This window comes from Planococcus citri, chromosome 1 (genome assembly GCF_950023065.1).
Source record: "Planococcus citri chromosome 1, ihPlaCitr1.1, whole genome shotgun sequence".
NCBI lineage: Eukaryota > Metazoa > Arthropoda > Insecta > Hemiptera > Pseudococcidae > Planococcus > Planococcus citri.
The window spans coordinates 86,421,616-86,440,595 of record NC_088677.1 but is presented as its reverse complement, the minus strand read 5'-3'; the positions used below and the strand labels follow the sequence as shown (position 1 = coordinate 86,440,595).

Genomic DNA, 18,980 nt, shown 5'->3' with positions numbered 1-18,980 from the left:
AATGGATGAATCGCCAATGAATCAAACCAGATCACACATTATTCCATAAAACTTGACGTTATTAATCTACACATAAGCGAAATAAAACAGCTTCTAAGGTAAAATAGATCAGGTCAAAATTTGATCACTTTATCTGTTTGAGTTAGGTATTTCCTCTCTTCGAACTGTATTCCATATCACCCGACCTAACTATATATTTTTTATGCTCAAATTATGGTATGTAACTACCACTGCTGATAATTTACAGAACTTATTTCAAATTCGCAATTTTCAACTACCTACGAGATAGGTACCTATGTATTTCGCCTGCATAATATCATGCAAGAAATATTGAATCAAAGAGGGGCTGTACTCGTATACCTACTCTGTTGATGACGCGGCCCGGCTGACAACCATTTAAGTGGTTCATTAGATAAGATTTCGACAGGTTTTGTAAACAGATAAATCCGTAAATAAATGCAGTGTAAGTACTTACGGTCTTCTATTCGCAATAAAATTGTTGATAATTTGTATACACTTTGCAACAATGTTCAATGCAACCTATTTTTTATTAAGAGCTGGAAAAATTGAAAGATATAAACAAAAATTGATTAAATATAATGTGATTTTGATTTTGAAGAGTTTTTAGAAATTCATAAACATCCAGAGAAAATTTTTCGAGAAATTTTGTTTGAAAAACGGTGGTTTTTAACAATTTTAAGCACAATTTACAATTTTTTGCGTTTTTAAAAAAAAAAATAATTATGTTTATTCTCAATATGGGGAAACAATTTGTTGTTTAGTCCCACTGCCACCTCCTCAATGTGCCTTAAGGCTTATAATTATGAGGATCAGGAGTGAGCGGACAGGGGACTTAATACTACATAGCTCAATACAGCAGAAGAAAAAATAAATTAAATAAAATAAAAATCAAAGAAAGTTGTCAGTTCATCGTCATTGAACATTCAAAATTGCCAACTTGCCAACTTGTCACTCAAATTTGGCAACTTCCAAAATGACAAAGTTTACCTAATTAACTTGAACCTACCAAAATTCGAAAAATATTTATAGTTTCAAAAACAAATCCGGGTACATAGGTACCTACTTAATGGTGAAAATAAGAAGGGAAAAATATACGATTAACAAAATAAAATACCAGTTCCTCAGGAAACAATAAAAACTTATAATTATAGATGCAACAAAATATTATCCAATACAAATTTATGTACCTACGTACCTACTACCTAGTAAGTATGTAATTTAGTGTACCTACTTTATGAATAGAATGTAGGAGGTGTATACATACATAGACCTACTTAATATATCATTTCACAGAAGTACTAACAGAATTTTATCTACTTAATATATCATTTCATAAAAGTACTAACAGAATTTTATATAGGTAAGTTCTGAAAAGGCAGACCATTTAACCAAGGATACCCGATTTTATCAGGCGACGCTATGCGTTTATTCAAAAAACGCATAGATACTTTTTTTCTTATTCTTCAAAGACCTTTCAGAATATATAAGATTGATTTTTGTAGGATGAAAATTCGCGAAGTTTCAATTAGCCAGTTTTTTGTCATTTTGGCAAAATTCTTCTTCAACACTCACTCAGAGTTTGAAGGATTGGCCGGACCAATTTCGATGAAATTTGGAATACAGCTTTGATTTGTTGATCACTACCGACTAAGATGAAAAAATTGACCCTGCACCCCCCCCCCACCCTTTTTGTGGCCCAAAAATTCTCGAAATTGACCCAAAATATCAAAAAGCACTTCTCCATCAGAAACTTGATATTCATGCAAAAATTGAGCTTTGTAGCCCAATTACATCAAGCTTGAGGTGCGTTTAAAGATACTAACAAGAGACCAGCGTACCCGCTGGTCCAAGATAGTTTTTGCCTTATTGCGTTTTGTGTTTCTTTTTATGAGAAATAGTAGTTTATTCAACTGGGGAGTAAAATTGAATTATCGCCTCGGTGCTGTTAAGAAATGAGAAAAGAGATTTTTCAAAAATATACACCTGTCAGGCAGGGAAAAAATGCGAATTGCTACTGTTTTTTAGTGAGAAGTGTGAGAACTTGAGAAAGGAATTTTGAATTTTTTGTTCTCAACTTCGCCGTTTTCTATCATCGTCGTTTGGAATATAAAAAAAAATAAAAATAAAAAGGGACCTTTACAAATTGATGAAATTTACTAAAAGAAATAAGAAATAACTTTGACAACAATAAATTCTGTGTTTCAACTTTCATCGTGTTAATTTGATTTACCTAAACCTACAAAAAAATATGAAAATATTGAAAATGTAATTTGTCTCAGTTTATAAAATTCAGTCTCGCAATCGGTTTCTACGAATACTCATCGTTAATTGGTTTTACAGAAACGCTTTTTTCTGATTGGTTATCTATTCAAATACTGTACGCTAATTGGCTATTGGCTTTCGGCTAGGAGTGTAAAATTCGTGAATTTCATGTAGTCGAAAAATCATTCTGGAGAAAACAATATAGTTTTTTCGCTTGCGCAAAAACTATAAAAAATGAGAAATTTTGAAAAAATGATGAGTATATTATTTATAAGTACAACCAAAGAAAAGCTGAGATAGATATACGAATATCAAAAGGCACTTCTACGATATTCAAAGTATATTTGAACAAAATTTCAGCATGATTTGTGCCCTATTTGAAGCTGTAGCTTTTCTTAATGAAGTAGTTTAATTATACTCAAAAAAAAGTTCAAAGCTTTGAGCTTTTATAACTTTTAATCAAAAAGCGCTAGAGCTTTGGGGAAAAAACGAGGTTGTAGAGGAGAAAGAGTAGATCATTTTTCATCTTTCAAACACCTATGTGCTCGATCAAATTTTCGATTTATCAAAGTTCAAAGTTTCGAGGTTGCAATTTTTTTACATTTAAATTGAAATAAATCGAAAATTTGATCGAGCACATAGGTGTTTGAAGAATGAAAAATGATCTACTTTTTTTCCTCTACAAGCTGGTTTTTAATTCAAATCTGTAGCATTAACCGTTCAAAAATTATTCAAGAAAAACTAAGAAATCGGGCAATATCCCATAAGACAATGCAGCAGTAATCGCCTCCAATGCCTACGTCACGTAGACTTCTTGGAGGTAGTGCTCAGGCCTTCTTGTATAGGAGGCATTGTGCTAACCTTAACCGCAAAAAACCAAAAACTGTAACCGAAACCCAAACAAGATCCATAATTTTAGCCATTTTCAAACCCTAACTGAAAACAAAAACCAAAATTTCATAGGTTTTTTAAAAACCGTAAAAAACCATAACAAGCATAATGAAGCAGCGTGAGTGAAACCAAAACCTAAACCAATATGATTTATTTCGGTTTTCGGTTTGGGGGTTTTTCAGTTATTTTTTATTAGGTACATTTTTTTTGCCAATTTTGTCATTCATTTTTTGCGATTTTTTCACTTTTTTGACTTTTGATTACAAATTCATGTATTAAGAAAATTATATAATTATTGTTCTTGAAAAATATATACTTTTTTAGAATTATTATGAAATTACTATACTATAAGGTGCACCGGGGGAAGTTGGAATTCGGGGTAAGTTAGAAAACTTGCTCTAGCTCCTAGAGGTTTATATCTGGCGAAGTGCCACTAAAGGTGACTTGAGGGTACTACCCCTACTTCATCAAGGCATACAAATTTTCGCGATTCAGTTTAATTTTAGATGTCTTTGGTTCAATTGTACTTTGTTGTTGTTTTGAATTTGTTTTAAATTTGTTCTAAGATACAGACTTTATATTTCTCAGTTATTCACATACAGCGGACGAACCGTGCGTCCTAGTGAAAATCTGATGAAAGTGATCTCAAAGAGAATTAAATTCTCTACAATTTTGTCTCTTGGCAATTTTTCTAGGACGCTCCGTTTGTGATCTACGCCTCTGCAAAGTTTAGCCTGTTCTGACTTCCCCCATTGGGGGAAGTCAGAACAGTTTATATTTTATTCCACTGAGCGAAAGCTACTGTGTCAATCACGCTCAAATTTTCACCATAGGTTAAGAACCCTTATGGGAACCTACATAATAAATTTGATCCATATTGGTTCATTAGAAGGGGAGTAACAGCTGGTCAAAGTTGAAATTGCAAAAAATCATTCTGACTTGCCCCGATGCACCTTACATACTTTGATTCCTGAGATTGAGAAATTTTGAATTGAAGATATTTGGAAAAAAAAATTATGTGAAACTGAAAAAAAAAAAAAAACGAAAACCAAAACTGAAACCAAAATTTTTGTAAATAAGATCAAAACCAAAACTGAAACCCGAAATTTTGAATTTCAAAACCAAAACCGAACCGAAAACCGAAAAATGTCAAGGAAAAATTGGAGTGAAACTCTAATCGTAATTAAAATAATTAAGGTTAGCACCCCTGAAAACCTTCCATACCATATGGCAACAATTACCAAACTGTATGGCAATAGTTACCTACCTATCATACAAGCGGGCAAAGAGAACAAAACTGAAGCATTGATTCTTATACTCCTTGGTAAAACTTATTGTTGCAGCACAGTTTTTTTTACCACACAGTATGGTAATCTTTACACTATAATAAAGTTTGCAATGCTACATTGTGTGGTAGTGCAAAATACAGCCATTGATATCATTAATGGGTAGGTCTAGGTACAGAAAAAATAATAACGAGGAACCCGAGCTTTAGACTTGATAAAATAACTGTCTTTGGCTCCTACAATAATGATGTCTTTTAAAGAAAATGTGTGCTGTCGCAATAGCTTTCACCCTACGAGTAGATATTACCAACTTCACGTTTCAGCGTGAATAAAGTTATCTGCCAATAATATTGTATATACTTACTGTCCTTCAGTTCCTTTAAATATAAAATCTGCCTGCACTAGCGAACTCAATTTGAATATCTTTGGAACTTAATTTCTGCCAGCTTTCTAATCAATTGAAGATTAGATCGTTGTGCAGCATCTATAAGTGTTTTGTTTTCCCTATTATGAGCATTAATTATTGCTTTTAGCGAATCGCCATCTTTTACATTTTTCAGGTCATTGACAACTTGAACATTACCATTTTTAACCTTTTCAAATGCTTCATCAACTGCTGTTAATAAACTAATAATATTATCATCTTTAGTAAAATGTAATGGTGTTTTTCCACTATTAGAAGTAGCATTATACACGGCACCATGGTGCAGTAGAACTTCAACAGTTTTCAAGTGAGAGAACTTAGCAGCGTAATGTAAAGGAGTAAACCCCTTACTACAAACTGCGTTAGGATTGGCTTTATTTTGTAAAAGAACATCGACAATTTTGTCACAGCCCTTCCATGCTGCGTAATGCAATGGTGTTGTTTCCACATCGGCATTTTTTGCATTGACAAAAGCTCCTAATTTAATATACTTTTTCACCTCAGGCAGACTTTTCTGTTTCACTGCCACAAATAATTTTTCAATCAAATCTAGAATATTTGCAACATCTTTAATAGGCTTACCAGCAACCAATTCTGCAAGATAATCAGGATTATGAAAATAAACAGGTACATTCCTCATATCTAAAGGTTTCCAGCCAGCATTGTCGATAGCATTGTAAACTGCGCCATTTTTTAATAAAACTATTGCAAAATCTTTATCACAAAAATTGACTGCCAAATGCATAGCAGTTCTGCCAAGGAAATCCTTAGCATTGACTTGAACACCATGCTCTATTACACATTTTGCAACTGCAACATGATTTCCTATTGCAGCATAGTGCAGTAATGTATAGTTATAATCAGCAAGATCATTAACATCCAATCCTTCACTAAGGAAAAACTCTACAATATCCTCAAAACCTTTACTGGCCGCAATGTGCATAGGTTTTAAACCAAAAGCACTTTTTGTTCTGATATTACAGCCCATTTTTACCAAATATTTCACTATTTCCAACCCACTTTTACAAGACGCTGCAATGTGCAGTATTGTGTCATCATCACTAAGGTCCAATTCTCCTCTCATCAGAGTTTGTAGTATTACCTCATGTTTGCCCACCTCAGCAGCTACTTCGATTAACAAATATCTCATACCCACACTGTCCCCCCTGTTCAAAAGAATGTCAATGGCCCCTTTGTCCAAAAGAACTTCAACAATTTCTTTATGATTGAACGCGACTGCTAAATGCAGTGGTTTTACGCCATTTAACATAAGATTAGCTTCAATATTGGCTCCATTTTCTATCAAAATTTTAATAACTTCTTTATGACCTGCTTCCGCAGCTACGTGTAATGGTGTATAACCAGAACTATCTACGGCGTCAATTTTAGCTCGATTCACTATTAAAAGCCTAACAACATCTTCATCGCCAAATAACGCTGCATAATGTAATGGTGTACGACCATGATCATCTCTAGCATTCACCTCTGCTTTGTTTTTAATTAAACGAGCAGCAATATTTCTGTGATCTTTAAGAACACGATGATGCATACATATAACATGTAATGGTGTGTGTCCATCATGAGTTTTAGCATTAACATCAGCTCTATGCTTTATTAAAATATCAATAACACCTATATGACCATTACGTACGGCTTTATACAACGGTGTATCACCAATTCTGTCTCGATCCTCGATCTTAGCATTATTTTGTATTAAGACTCGAACCACATCACTGTGTCCTTTCGCTGATGCTATAGAGAGGGGTGTAAAATACCTTTCATTTTTGGTATTAATTTTGGCCCCGTTCTGTATCAAAAGATCAACAATTTCTTTATGACCACTTTCTGCTGCAAAATGCAGTGCTGTAGAAAGATGTACATTTTTAGCATGGATATTGGCGCCATGTTTGAGGAGGCAAGTGACTATTTTCAAGTTGCCCTTTTTTGCTGCAAAATGTAATGGAGTTGACCCTAGGAAATCAACAATATTAGTACCCGCCTTATTTCTCAGTAGAATCTCAACGATTTCTTCACGTCCCTTGTAAGCTGCAACGTGCAAAACTGTCTTAGAGTTTTGTTCAACGATATCAACATTCGCTCCATGCTTTAATAGAATCTTGGTAATTTCTTGTTGACCACACACAACTGCAAAGTATAATGGTGTAATGCCATTAATATTTTTGCAGTTGACATGGGCTCCTTTTGAAATTAAAGTGACTGCAACTTCTAGATGGTCATCATAATCTGCTGCTAAATGCAATGGTGATCCAACTGACGTATCGAGTCCTGCATTAGGGTTCGCTTTGTTACTCAATAGCAATTTGACTAGTTCTAGACGACCGCATTCAGTAGCTGCATGTAAAGGTGTAAGACCACAATCATCTTTGATATCAGAATACGCTCCTCGTTTTAGTAGAATGTTAACAATATCGATATGATTATGGTAAATAGCATATTTCAAAGAAGTGCATCCAATTGTATCTTTAGAAGTAGCATCGGCATTATATTTTAAAAGAATGGTAACAATATCTTTGTTACCATTTTTAGCTGCAATATGTAGTGGTGTTTTGTGATGAATGTCTAGATCATCAACAGGAATACCTACTTTGTTTACAAAAAATTCTAGGATATTATTCCTTCCATTAGCAGCAGCAATATGAAGTGGGCTTTGACCACTCAAGTCTTTGACATTAATATCGCAGTTTTGATCAATTATAAATTTGACAATTTCAAGACTGGGTCCATCAGCAGCAAAATGTAACGCAGTCCACAAATTAATATCTCTAGCATTGATATCTGCTCCATTTCTGAGATAACGCTTCACATCTTCAAGATTTCCTTCTTTTAATGCAGTGAACATTTTATTCTGATTAGCAATAGTGATAAGGCCCCGATTGTATTTTTCTTTCAACCTGGAATGATCGTCCCTAATAAATTTTCCATCCTTATTACTTTTCATGATATGTTCAGTAGTAAGTTTTTTAGCATTCAGGATCACTGCGTTTGATAAATCAGATATTAAGACATCAAGTACGATTTCACCATGAATTAAGCGATCAATTAAAGATTTACTAGTGAATGATGGAGCGTTATCATCCACAAAAAATAGATTATTTCCTAGATACGATTTTTTTGATTCACCTAAAATTGAGATTATATCTAATACCAACATTTCTACTATTGCTTGCAATTTTTTGTTGCTGTTGTAAGAAATAAGTTTTTTGACTGAAGTGCTATCTACACTGTTCTTTTGCAAAATGGTTTTCAATTCAGATAGGTACACAAGCAATGTATTAGTATTATCCTCTGTGTCGCTGTGAATATTCGTTGGTTTAAATAAAGAACTAAAAGAACAATTGCCAACCAATTCTCTTAGCAATTCATCAGTCCAGTTCCAGTTCTCTATGTGGATTTCAGCGAAATAAAAAATCTCAAAAATTAATCTACTTATTTTATCAAGTTTTTCACCTTGTACTCGTGACCTAGCGCTGTGAAAAATGTTCGGTAAACTTTTAACGATTCCTTGTAAGTAGAGATCAAATCCTGCTTTGGGGAAAAGTTCTCGCAATACATGTTTAGCTGCAGATTTCATTAAATTGGTAAAATGTTTATTGGAACTTTTAATGTTAGTGATAACAGGAAACTCCTTCAAAAACCAAAAAAGGGATTTATAACAGGTACTAGTATTTCCGAGGATACTATTTGCAGAAGTCTGTCCCTTATCAATTACCCGAAAAAGAACATTTTCGTAATTCGTTTTGTGAATTATGGTATCACTCAACTCCGAAGTAAGTTCTTCTAGGGTCCCACGTTCAATTATTTTAATATTATCCAAAATCATTTTATCATATTCAATATTTCTCAGCACTTTGACAACTTCTTGCGAATCTTCCGCACATTTACATTCAATGATATTTTTCATCAATACAGTAAGAATAATTTTAATCTTCCTATTGAAAAGAATAGTGCGGGTTAAATGAACAATTTTTTTGATATCATCTTGAACGTTTATAAAATAGTTAGCATCGGGCTCCCCTACTCCAGTTTTCTTGAAAAGTAAATCAGCATGCGATAATGAATTACACAAGTCCGTAACTATTTTCCTAGTATTTTGTGGTAATGACAGTAGAAGAAGCTCACTTATAGTGGTGGAAAGCTTTGGAGATTCCAAAGTGTTTTTCAAGCACGCTCCAAATACTTGAAGTGCCCGCGTGATAATCAACTGGCCTTCTCTTTCTTTAGGATTAGTTGACACAGCCATATCTGAATAATCGCGCATTTCTTCCAAAGAAGTGATATCTCTGATGCATTGATAATCGACGTACAACTCTTCAAATTCGGGATTATTACGAATTATTTCTGCCACAACCATATCACGTTTCATATTTGGAATTTCAGCAAGTTTAGCGATAGTTTTGATTTCAATAATTTTCTTTTCATCTTCAAGTTTTTTGGCAAAATTTTCCAAGTAGCGTAGTATTTTATTTTCGTGTAGTATAGCACGATAAAACAGATTGATATCTTGTTGTTTGACATGAGAAGAAATAAAGGCGGCTAAACAAAACTCGATCTCTTCCCAAGGTAATCTGTCGTAGGTTAATTTCAATTGGCGTTTAAGTACGTGTATATTTTGAGCGATAAATCTAAGTACAAATAAACATTTTTCATCCACACTCTTTCTATTGGAGAATTCTGACTTTAAAAAAACAATATTTTCGAGTACCATGTTAACTCGTTCCCTGATATCGTCATTAGTGCTAATTGAAATCATCTGCCCCGAATTATTAGAGAAAAACCGAAGGTCCATTAAGACACTTTCAATAAAAATTTCTATATCCTCCGACAATGATACATTTTTCAACCTCAATTCGTCGTATGCCCATGAAAGAATCTCATCCAACTTTTCCGAACGCGAAGTAAAATGGTTACCCGGCCATTTGTGAATCAGCGTATCAAGCAATTCTACATCCCTCGAAAGTACAGCGTAATAAAATGCATTATGGCATGTTCCATCCGTATCATCAGGCGCTATGAAATCCTTGCCAGAATTAACAGCTAAGTTTTCTAAAAGTCTACCATCACCAAATATGTATTTTAAAATGTCAACTCTCTTATGCTTACATACTAGAATCACTAAATTAGTCGCTTTAATTGGATTGGCTGCATCGTTATAAAAATTCTTCAATGCTGCAGCACTTTCCATATCGCTGATGTAATCAATCAACCGACTAAGGTGTTCAAAAGTACTAATATCACCTTTTAATATAGCCTTTTCCAGTCCAGTCAAAACGAGTAAGTAAAGTTCTTTGGCGTGTGCTTTTTCATAATAGAGCTTTTTATATTTTTGTGCGAACTCTTCCTTTGATGAGTAAGAACGCGATAGAAACTGCTCGTGTTTTCGATAGGAGCTGGTCTGTTGTTTTGATTCAGGCATGACTGTTCTCTGAAATATACACGTTTCATCATTTATCCTTGCATTACAATAGAAAAGTGAAAATGAATTTAGAAAATTGTAAGTACCTACCTAACACAAGATTTGGAGGTAGGTCTAAGTTTAGTACCTATTTCCTGTGCGGAGCTTTACATGTGGTAGAAATTACGAAAATTTTTTCACAACAAACCCAATATGGCCAATCCTTATCTAAACCACGAAATTTCCGTTCAAGTTTTTTCTCCAGCACAAAAAGGTTGAAAAAATTCATCTTTACCATCAGCTTACCAATTATAGAACCGGACTTCGCCTGTACGACAGAAAATTGAACAAATTACGTTTAAACGTCTTAAATAGGTATACATACCTACACAGAATTCATGACCAAAAATGTATAATGAGGTTACTCACAAGTCACAATGGAACCTCGCCTACATCGATTGGGACAGTTTTTTTCAAGGTTGGGAGTGGAATAGGCAACGAGAACAAAGTACAAAAGAACAACAATTTTTTGCCAAAGAACGAACGTTTTAAAACTTTTTTGAAAAGAACGGAGAAGGGAAGAACCAACGAAGAATGAATTTTAATTTTGGGAACAGAAGGACGAGAACCATTCCCTTAGGTTTGAAGGGTGTTCTCATTCTTTTCCCTTTTTTTTTGTTTTCTGACCATGTTGACCAGGCCTGCGAGTTAATAGAGTATATGTTTGAGTGTAAATCTGTCAAAAAAGTATCTTGCACGTTGTTATAATTTATAAAATGCTGATTTTTTTAGCAAAGGCAAATCTATGTATAATACCTATTCGACATTTGTTCAATGATGTATGATGTAATAAAAATTGTGATTAATAGTGGCATTGCATTAAAAAAAAAAGGTGAGAACGAACGACAGGAACGAGAATGTCAGAAGAGAACGAGAACGAGAACGAGAACGAGAACGGGAACGAAAGAACGAATGCCACAAACTATTCTGGAAAAACGAAGGAAAGATCATAGGTATGGTTCATTTGATTTCAGTATCATAGAGGACCAAGAACGGGAACAAAATTTTGTTGTTCTCTCAACCCTGTTTTTTTTTTTTTTTTTTTTTTTTTTTTTTTCTAAGATGAGGCACCCCTATAGTCTACCATAAAAATGTTAGCTGTCCAATCCCGAAATTCAGGGGTACAGAAAATTTTGAAAATCGCCCGATTCTCACTCAGATAAGATGAACAGAAAACGATAACTTGATTAATATGAAAAAAGTACTCACCGGAGATTTTGAAAAATACACCAAATAGGTACCTATTCGCGTTAACACTGTCTGATACTCGAACAAGAAAAATCAGCGGAGAAAATTAAAAAACGAAAACAACGCAACGAACACTGAACCAGATGCGCCAATAAAGCATTTCAAATAATTAGCTGAACCAAAAAAAGTAGGTACAACGAAAATTTATGGCTACTAAAAAGAAAGAAAAATTCTCGATGATAGCGTAGGTACTTACTTACACATATAGGTACGTTGTAAGAATCTATTCTGTCGACAAGTACTTCAGTTAAGGACGCATGAACTGATGTACGCAGTATGTATCGTAATATTTAAACAACTTTAATGTAGATTTCGCGATTTTCAAGTGCAGTATAGATAAATGTATTGAAAGCACGGAAATATCGCGTGATTCGGATTAAATCCCAACTTTTAAAAAAATCTAAGAATAAGTATGGTAACAATTATTTTGAATTACTTACTTACTTAGTTGTTATAGGTATCTAAAGTGATTGTAGTGATGATACTGAGTAACATAAATACAAAAAATTACCTTCCACCATCACCTCCAGCCACTAATAAAATGATCCTGAAAATGCACTTGTCTGATTTTGAAACCAAGATGAAGATAATTTGATAGTGAAGCTGTCTAGATCAGTTAGGTTTTTGATACGTATAGGATTTTTAACCCTCTTTCCACTTCTGAGGTCCTTCAGTTTCAAAATAGTACATAAAAGGTCAAAAAACGCGATCAAACTTGCGCCTTAGTTTCAAACACGGGCATGTGAACATTATCTTAGTTTCAAAATGAGACATATCCTGGATATGTCCGTTTTTGAAACTAAGACAATTTGCACATGTCTGTGTTTGGAACTAAGGCAAAACTTTGAACGCATTTTTTACCCTTTTACGTAGGTACTATCTTGAAAATAACAGACCTCGGCAATGAAAAGATCCATATACGAGTATTTATTATTTATTTTAATTCGATTGGTACCTAATGATAATATGTACTAATTAATTATCAATAATAAAAAACTGATACTCTAGATTCAAATCTGCCAAAACCCGTGTAAAAACTAAAAAGTACACGCGTCTTTTGTACTCGAACAAAGGTGTCCTGACTCATTTTCATTGTTGTCTTCAATTATTCTTCAATGTGCTTCATGTAAAATATTCGTTTCTTCTGTAGAATACACCCTGGAATTAATAATTATTGGAATTTTTTGATTTCAGTTTCGGCTCCGGCTCCATTCCCAGAATCAAAATGTACAAAATGCTTCAAGAAAGAAAATTACAAGAATAAAAAAAAATAAAAATAAAAAAAAAATTCCAACAAAATCTCATCTGTGACGTCACTGACGTCGGTCGTAATACTCAACGCGCATTGGACGTAACCTAAATGACGTCACGCAAACACCGGCAACACTGCGGTAACTCTTCAAAATAGCTAGTTTTCGTTTCAATCTGGGCAACATTGTTTCTGCATTTAATAATTTTTTTTTTTTTCAAGAAAACCTGTTATGCGCAAGTCGCACCTCGCATGATGTAAGTAGATTTCAATTTCCGTGTACGTTTCGTGGTTGGTGTTTGTGATTATCATAATGACGTACTTTTTTGGTGGAGAAAATAATATTGTCTTTTAGATTATGAAAAGTTAATCTATCGCGATGTGATTTACTAAAATAAAATAATTATCACCTTTCGTAATTCGAATTTGAAATCGATCGTATTGTTTCGATGGCGATATTCATCTCGCTCCGCATTCCTATCGTATTATCTTACGTGTTTGAGAAAAAATCATACCACGAAATATGTTGTGTATGAATAATTAAACGCCGATCGCGAAATCTTAACTAGATTAAGAATAATTCGTTTATAGTTTTAAGTTTTGTAAATTTCATTTCTATATGGAAATAATATTGCTTCGGTAAGATAATAATGATACTAGTATTATTGCATTCTTCTTCGTAATAGGTTTCTCTATCTCAGAGATGCTTGCACGAGTAGATTAGTATTTATTTTATAATCGTGTCGTTGCACTTGTCTCTTTTATCTTATGTACGTGTTTGTTATTGTTTTAATAACTATTCGAGAGATGTTTCCGATGATACGAATAATGATTATTCTTTTCTATTTGTTTTAGAATATGGAAGAAAACGAAGTAACGTTTCTGTTTCAATTTGGACTCGTACGAGATACGGTCACAGCCAATGTGGGCTCGTTGAATTTAAAATCTTTGAAAGATTACGCTTGCGAATTTGTCAACACCAAGGTGAGAAGATAAATTTATGAAAATTTATTATACATTGTGTAAGTTGTTGCATTGCTCTTGGTCAAATAACACTGTAGGTATTCGTGAGTCATCGGCGAACTCTCAAATATGTAGAATACTTTTTCCACGATCGAGTTAGCCCACTGGAATTCGATCGAGAATGGTACGGTTTTCCATAAAATAATATTGTTTAAATGAGAATCATCGTATAATAATGCTAACTATTACCTACCTATCATGAGGAACTTGAAACCGTACTGTCTGTAACCGTAACGGTTCAAGTGCAAGGCACACTACCAAGTACACGGTGTTCAATAAGAATGGCATTAGTGGGTGGTAGAGTACGTAGAACTAGAGGCGTTCGTAACTAGAGATGCTTTGAGCCAGCCACAGCCACCGAACCGACTGTCGACTAGAGAATCTAGATCAAGGTAGAATTTCTTTGTCATCGAAGGTCATTCAACTCTATGTGATTGTAGGTAAATTGCGAGCATATGATGCGTATGTATGCGTTTTTTTTATTTTTCGGTTCTCTCGATGGATCTAGTTGAGTATCTTATAGCACTAGGAGTACAGTGATACGTAGGTAACGTACATATTTAGGCCAAATCATATTATTGTAGACTGGTGTATGATCTGTTGTACTTTACCTACTACTAATATACGAGAACAATCGCATTCTCTTTCTCTTTCTTTCTAACATTACAACGACACGAGTATCGTATTCGTATATGTACACACTGGTACACATTAATCATTTGTGAAATAGCAATGGTTTTGTTTTAGGAAGTTATTCATTGAATTTGGCACCGGTGGTCGTTTCTTCGTCGTCGGGATCGGGTCGCTCGCTTCTCGAGTTAGACGTATAGCGAGGTCAAATTTTTCAAAATGTCGAGCCTCGAATTAACTTCCCCTTCCTGATACCGAATAGGCGAATATACTGATAGATTTGTATTACATGTACCTACCACACGTTTGTACGTTTGGTCCAATGAATCAAAATGTTTGTGTGGGATTTTTCTCTATGATATATTGTGTCTGTCTCTGTATATGTTTGTGACGATGGGATGAGCAAATATGTGTGCTAAGTGTTATCTTTTTGGAGCGATGATTTCATTTACGAGTGTATATATATAGGTAGGTATATGAGAATTTCCAGTCAACTGTGATGCTGCGATATGGAAGTTGCGAGTTGCGTGGGGTTGTAAACTTGTAGTGTGATTGCGTATTGGCTGAAAATGTACGTAGTACGAGTACCATGTGTGACCTGATCCACGATGTGTGCGTGTGTACTGGGTATTGACAGGATATTGATAAAATTCTCGGAGTGGATGTGTAGTTGGAGTGTTTGAGTGATGTAGTAGTCGTGTGACGAATTTTTAGTCATTTTATCTCGTGTAGGTTTTAATTTTGTGTGAAAAATTGATAGAAATTGAGGCGAAAGAAACGAAAGGAGAAGAAATACTCATTTAGTGGGGTGAAAATATTGATAATTTGAGCATTCAGGCTCGAGTTCGATGTTTTTGCAATTAGGTAAAATGCCAGTGTCCTCGGATTTTTGAAATTTTGATGAAACATTGTTAAATACCTTTTTAAAAAAAATGTTGTAAAAAATATTGAATCCGAAACAATTTCCCCACCCCACCCCCTGGCCCACAATGGACACTTTAACGAGTTTTGAACAAAAAATTTTGAATTCACCCAAAATAAATAGAGGAGCCACGAGTCTAGCCACGTGAATTTTTTCAAAAAATGTTGCCACCTTCCCCCCCCCCCCTCTCCTGAGGGAGATATTGATAAAAGATAATTTGAAATCGCCATTTCTCCGAAGTTAATTCAAGCACACGAAATCTTTTTTTTTTTCAAAAATATACCCGCATATGAGTGTACTACGACTGGAATTTTTTTCAAATTTTTCCTTCACGTGGGTCATCTCTGAAAACTCCGAAAACACTCGAAAATGTATTTTTCGTGTTATCGAAAAATCAAAAAATTTTGATGTCAATTCGACCAAAAAAAATGCGATTTTGAAAGCCATGTCTTTCGATTTCGCTCAAATTTTTTTACAATATCTACCCACCCAGTAAGTAAGAAACCCGCAATCAGTTTGGTCCCAGCCCCCTCAAGGGGCGGGTGGGGGGGCTTCCATTATTTTCACATTGTCTCGAGGTACTCAACTTCAGCAGCGCATTCCTCCAAAACTACGATACTTTGATCAAAACTGATTTCACAGTTCGAAAGGGCATTGCATTTAGAACTTTTTAAGCATTTTGAAATTTTCAAAAGTTGAAAGTTTTAACTTTCAAATGGAAAATTCAAATTTCAAAATGGCGCTGTAAGTGGCAGCTACCATTTAAAATTTTGAAAAAATTTCCATAGATGAACCTTTTGATGCTTTTTCGAAATATGCAAGTTTCGAGCTGGGATCTCTTAATGGAGGGGGAGCACCCCCACCCACAATTTTGGGCGAAACTTTCGAAAGAAAATCTGGGGCATGTGACATATCGAATTCTATGTTTTTGGTAACGCTGAACACGAATATGACGCCATATTTTTGATAGAACCCCATCCATGGCCCCAGCACCCCCCCCCCCCGGAGTAAAATTTAAAAAAAGTGTTTTTGTTCGTGCGACACATCCACGGCCCCCAACAATTTTTTTCGACTTTTACCTGTGGGGGGAGGTTCTGGGGGCCATGGGTGAGGTCGATTTAAAAAATGATGGTAATATTCGTGTTCAGCGATATCGAAAACATACTATTTCATGTGTCACACAAATGTAACCATGTTTTTGGGGGTTACCCCCTTTGGGGAGGTGTTGGGGGCCGTGGACGGGTCCATTCAAAAATCTGACGTCATATTCGTGTTCAGCGTTACCAAAAACATGCTATTCCATGTGTCGCACGAACAAAACACTTTTTTGAACTTTTACCGTTTTTGGGGAGGTGCTGGGGGCCATGGATGGGGGTCCCATCAAAAATCTGACGTCATATCCGTGTTCAGTGACACCAAAAACATAGAATTTGATATGTCACATGCCCCAGATTTTCTTTCGAAAGTTTCGCCCAAAATTGGGGGTGGGGGTGCTCCCCCTCCTTCAAGAGATACCATCTTGAAGCTTGAATATTTCGAAAAAGCATCAAAAGGTTCATCTATGGAAATTTTTTCAAAATTTTAAATGGTACAGCTGCCACTTACAGCGTCATTTTGAAATTTGAACTTTCAAATTTGAAAGTTCAACTTCCAAATTTTGAAAATTTCAAAGTGCTTAAAAAGCCCAAAATTCAATACCCTTTCGAACTGTAAAATCAGTTTTGATCAAAGTATCATAGTTTTGGAGGAATGCGCTGCTGAAGTTGAGTACCTCGAGACAATATGAAAATAATGGAATCGCCCCCGCATCCCCCCACGAAGGGCTGGGACCAAACTGATTGCGGGTTTCTTACTTACTGGGTGGGTAGATATTGTAAAAAAAAATTTGAGCGAAATCGAAAATCATGACTCAGAAACGTTGGTCGAATTGACATGGAATGACCCTGCGCGGCCTCTAAAAACAGTGGAAAATCGAAGAAGTTTTTGAAACCCCCATTTTGAATCTATGGGCACCCCCTCCCCCAATTTTGGGTAATGTTGTCATATGGATTTGCAAGTGGGCTCTCCTAAGAGCACATTGGGGGTGGGAGGTTTCCCATAATGCATGAAAAAGTGATGTGAAAAAATTCCCCCTCCCCCACAAAAAACATTAAAATCACTAAAATTATCAAAACTACAAATACTTAGTTCAAATTTCAATAAAACTAAAAACGGATCAGAATAAAAAACGTATTAAAATGACTAAAAATTATGTACTAAAAAGTAAATTAATTTTGAAATGTTGCCGAGAACAATCTGTTTTTTTTTTGTCAAAATTGAGAATTACTTATTAACATGACTGGGTCTTATTCATAGAAGATATCTAAATTGCGGAAAAATGTTGTTTATTTGCCAAAATTACAGAAAACAACTTTTATTTTTGGAAAATTTTGGAAAATATTGATTTTTGTCGCAAAAAATCGGGTTTTATTTTTGTCAAAATTGCAAAAAAAATATCATGTTTTCGATGGCCGGGAGTGGTGGCGTATCCAAAAATCTTACTTTTTCCACAAAATTTGTAAAAAATCCTACTTTTTTTGTAAAAATTGGAAAAAGCACAACTTTTTGTCAAAATTGCCTAAAAAGCCAGTTTTTTCTCAAGTTTGCCAAAAAATATTGCTTTTGTCAAAATTTTCGAAAAAAAAAACTTTTTTTTGGTAAAAATTCCCAGGAATCCTCGTTTTTTTTCAACAAAAAATTTGGTTTTGAAATTGGAGAGAAAAGTTTTTTTTTTTTAAAAATCAAAATCAACAAAAAATTTTGTTGTTTTGTCCAACTTGAAATTGCAAAAATTGACTGTTTCCTATCAAAATTTTCAACAGGTCTTGTGTGTGTGTTTTTTTTTTTTTGTAAAAGGGCAGAAAAACTAGATTTTTGTCGAAATTTTCAGCCAGCCTGTTGTCAAAATTGCAAAACGAAATCAATTTTCACCAAAGCTACTGACATTTTTTACATTTTACCCTATTTTCTACGCTTCTGGGTTGAAAATTTGCTAATCGCTTATTTTTGAATAAATTCTTGTTTGGAAAATTTTTTCTGTGCAAATATTTGGCATTAATCAAGTCAAAATTCTGAAAGAAATAATTCTCCAAACTATATAGGGAAATATTTTGAAACGCAGTGATGTCAATTTTTTTGTCATTACTGTCAGAAACAGTTCTAAAAAATCGAAAAACACGAATTTATCCAAAAATGAACGATTTGAACATCTTTAATCACTCAGTTGAATTCTAATTTTCAATTTCTAATGAAAACTTGGCTGAATAAGTACATTTTCCAAGAAAAAACTTTATCATTAGCTCTCTCGTGTACATAGAAGCCCTCAATAGACACCGAAATTTTTGAAAAAAAAGCCAAAATTCACCAGATTTTACAATAGGTATGTACTATGTACTTTCAACTAATGAATTCGTAAATTGATTATCTGGATACAGTAGGGACATTATTGGGAACTACAGAGAGTCGAGAGAGAGAAGAGGGGGTTCACGTACATAGGTATACGAGTATAACCA

General features: G+C 34.4%; 2 protein-coding genes across 6 annotated transcripts in view; one reads left to right on the top strand and one right to left on the bottom strand.

Annotated features, from left to right (window-relative positions):
* Positions 1-1,138: 1,138 nt before the first annotated feature.
* On the bottom strand, positions 1,139-11,882 carry LOC135839390 (uncharacterized). 4 transcript variants are annotated; one of them, XM_065355407.1, is made up of 4 exons: positions 11,802-11,882; positions 11,567-11,718; positions 10,409-10,625; positions 1,139-10,327 (listed from the first exon to the last, which is right to left on the bottom strand). In XM_065355407.1, the coding sequence occupies exon 4, from the start codon at positions 10,316-10,318 to the stop codon at positions 4,871-4,873; it is 5,448 nt and encodes a 1,815-aa protein (XP_065211479.1). In that variant the 5' UTR covers positions 10,319-10,327; positions 10,409-10,625; positions 11,567-11,718; positions 11,802-11,882; the 3' UTR covers positions 1,139-4,870. The 4 variants fall into 4 exon arrangements, with proteins under 4 accessions (XP_065211479.1, XP_065211488.1, XP_065211472.1 ...); XM_065355416.1 differs by having other exon boundaries at positions 11,806-11,874; XM_065355400.1 differs by having other exon boundaries at positions 11,567-11,874.
* Positions 11,883-12,830: 948 nt separating this feature from the next.
* PKD (serine/threonine-protein kinase D3) overlaps positions 12,831-18,980 on the top strand; it is a 44,522-nt gene continuing 38,372 nt past the window's right edge. The window contains exons 1-3 of one of the 2 annotated variants that reach the window (XM_065355477.1): positions 12,831-12,996; positions 13,077-13,111; positions 13,710-13,838. In XM_065355477.1, the coding sequence (XP_065211549.1) occupies positions 12,966-12,996; positions 13,077-13,111; positions 13,710-13,838 (195 nt within the window). In that variant the 5' untranslated portion in view covers positions 12,831-12,965. The other variant, XM_065355485.1, reaches the window with a different exon arrangement.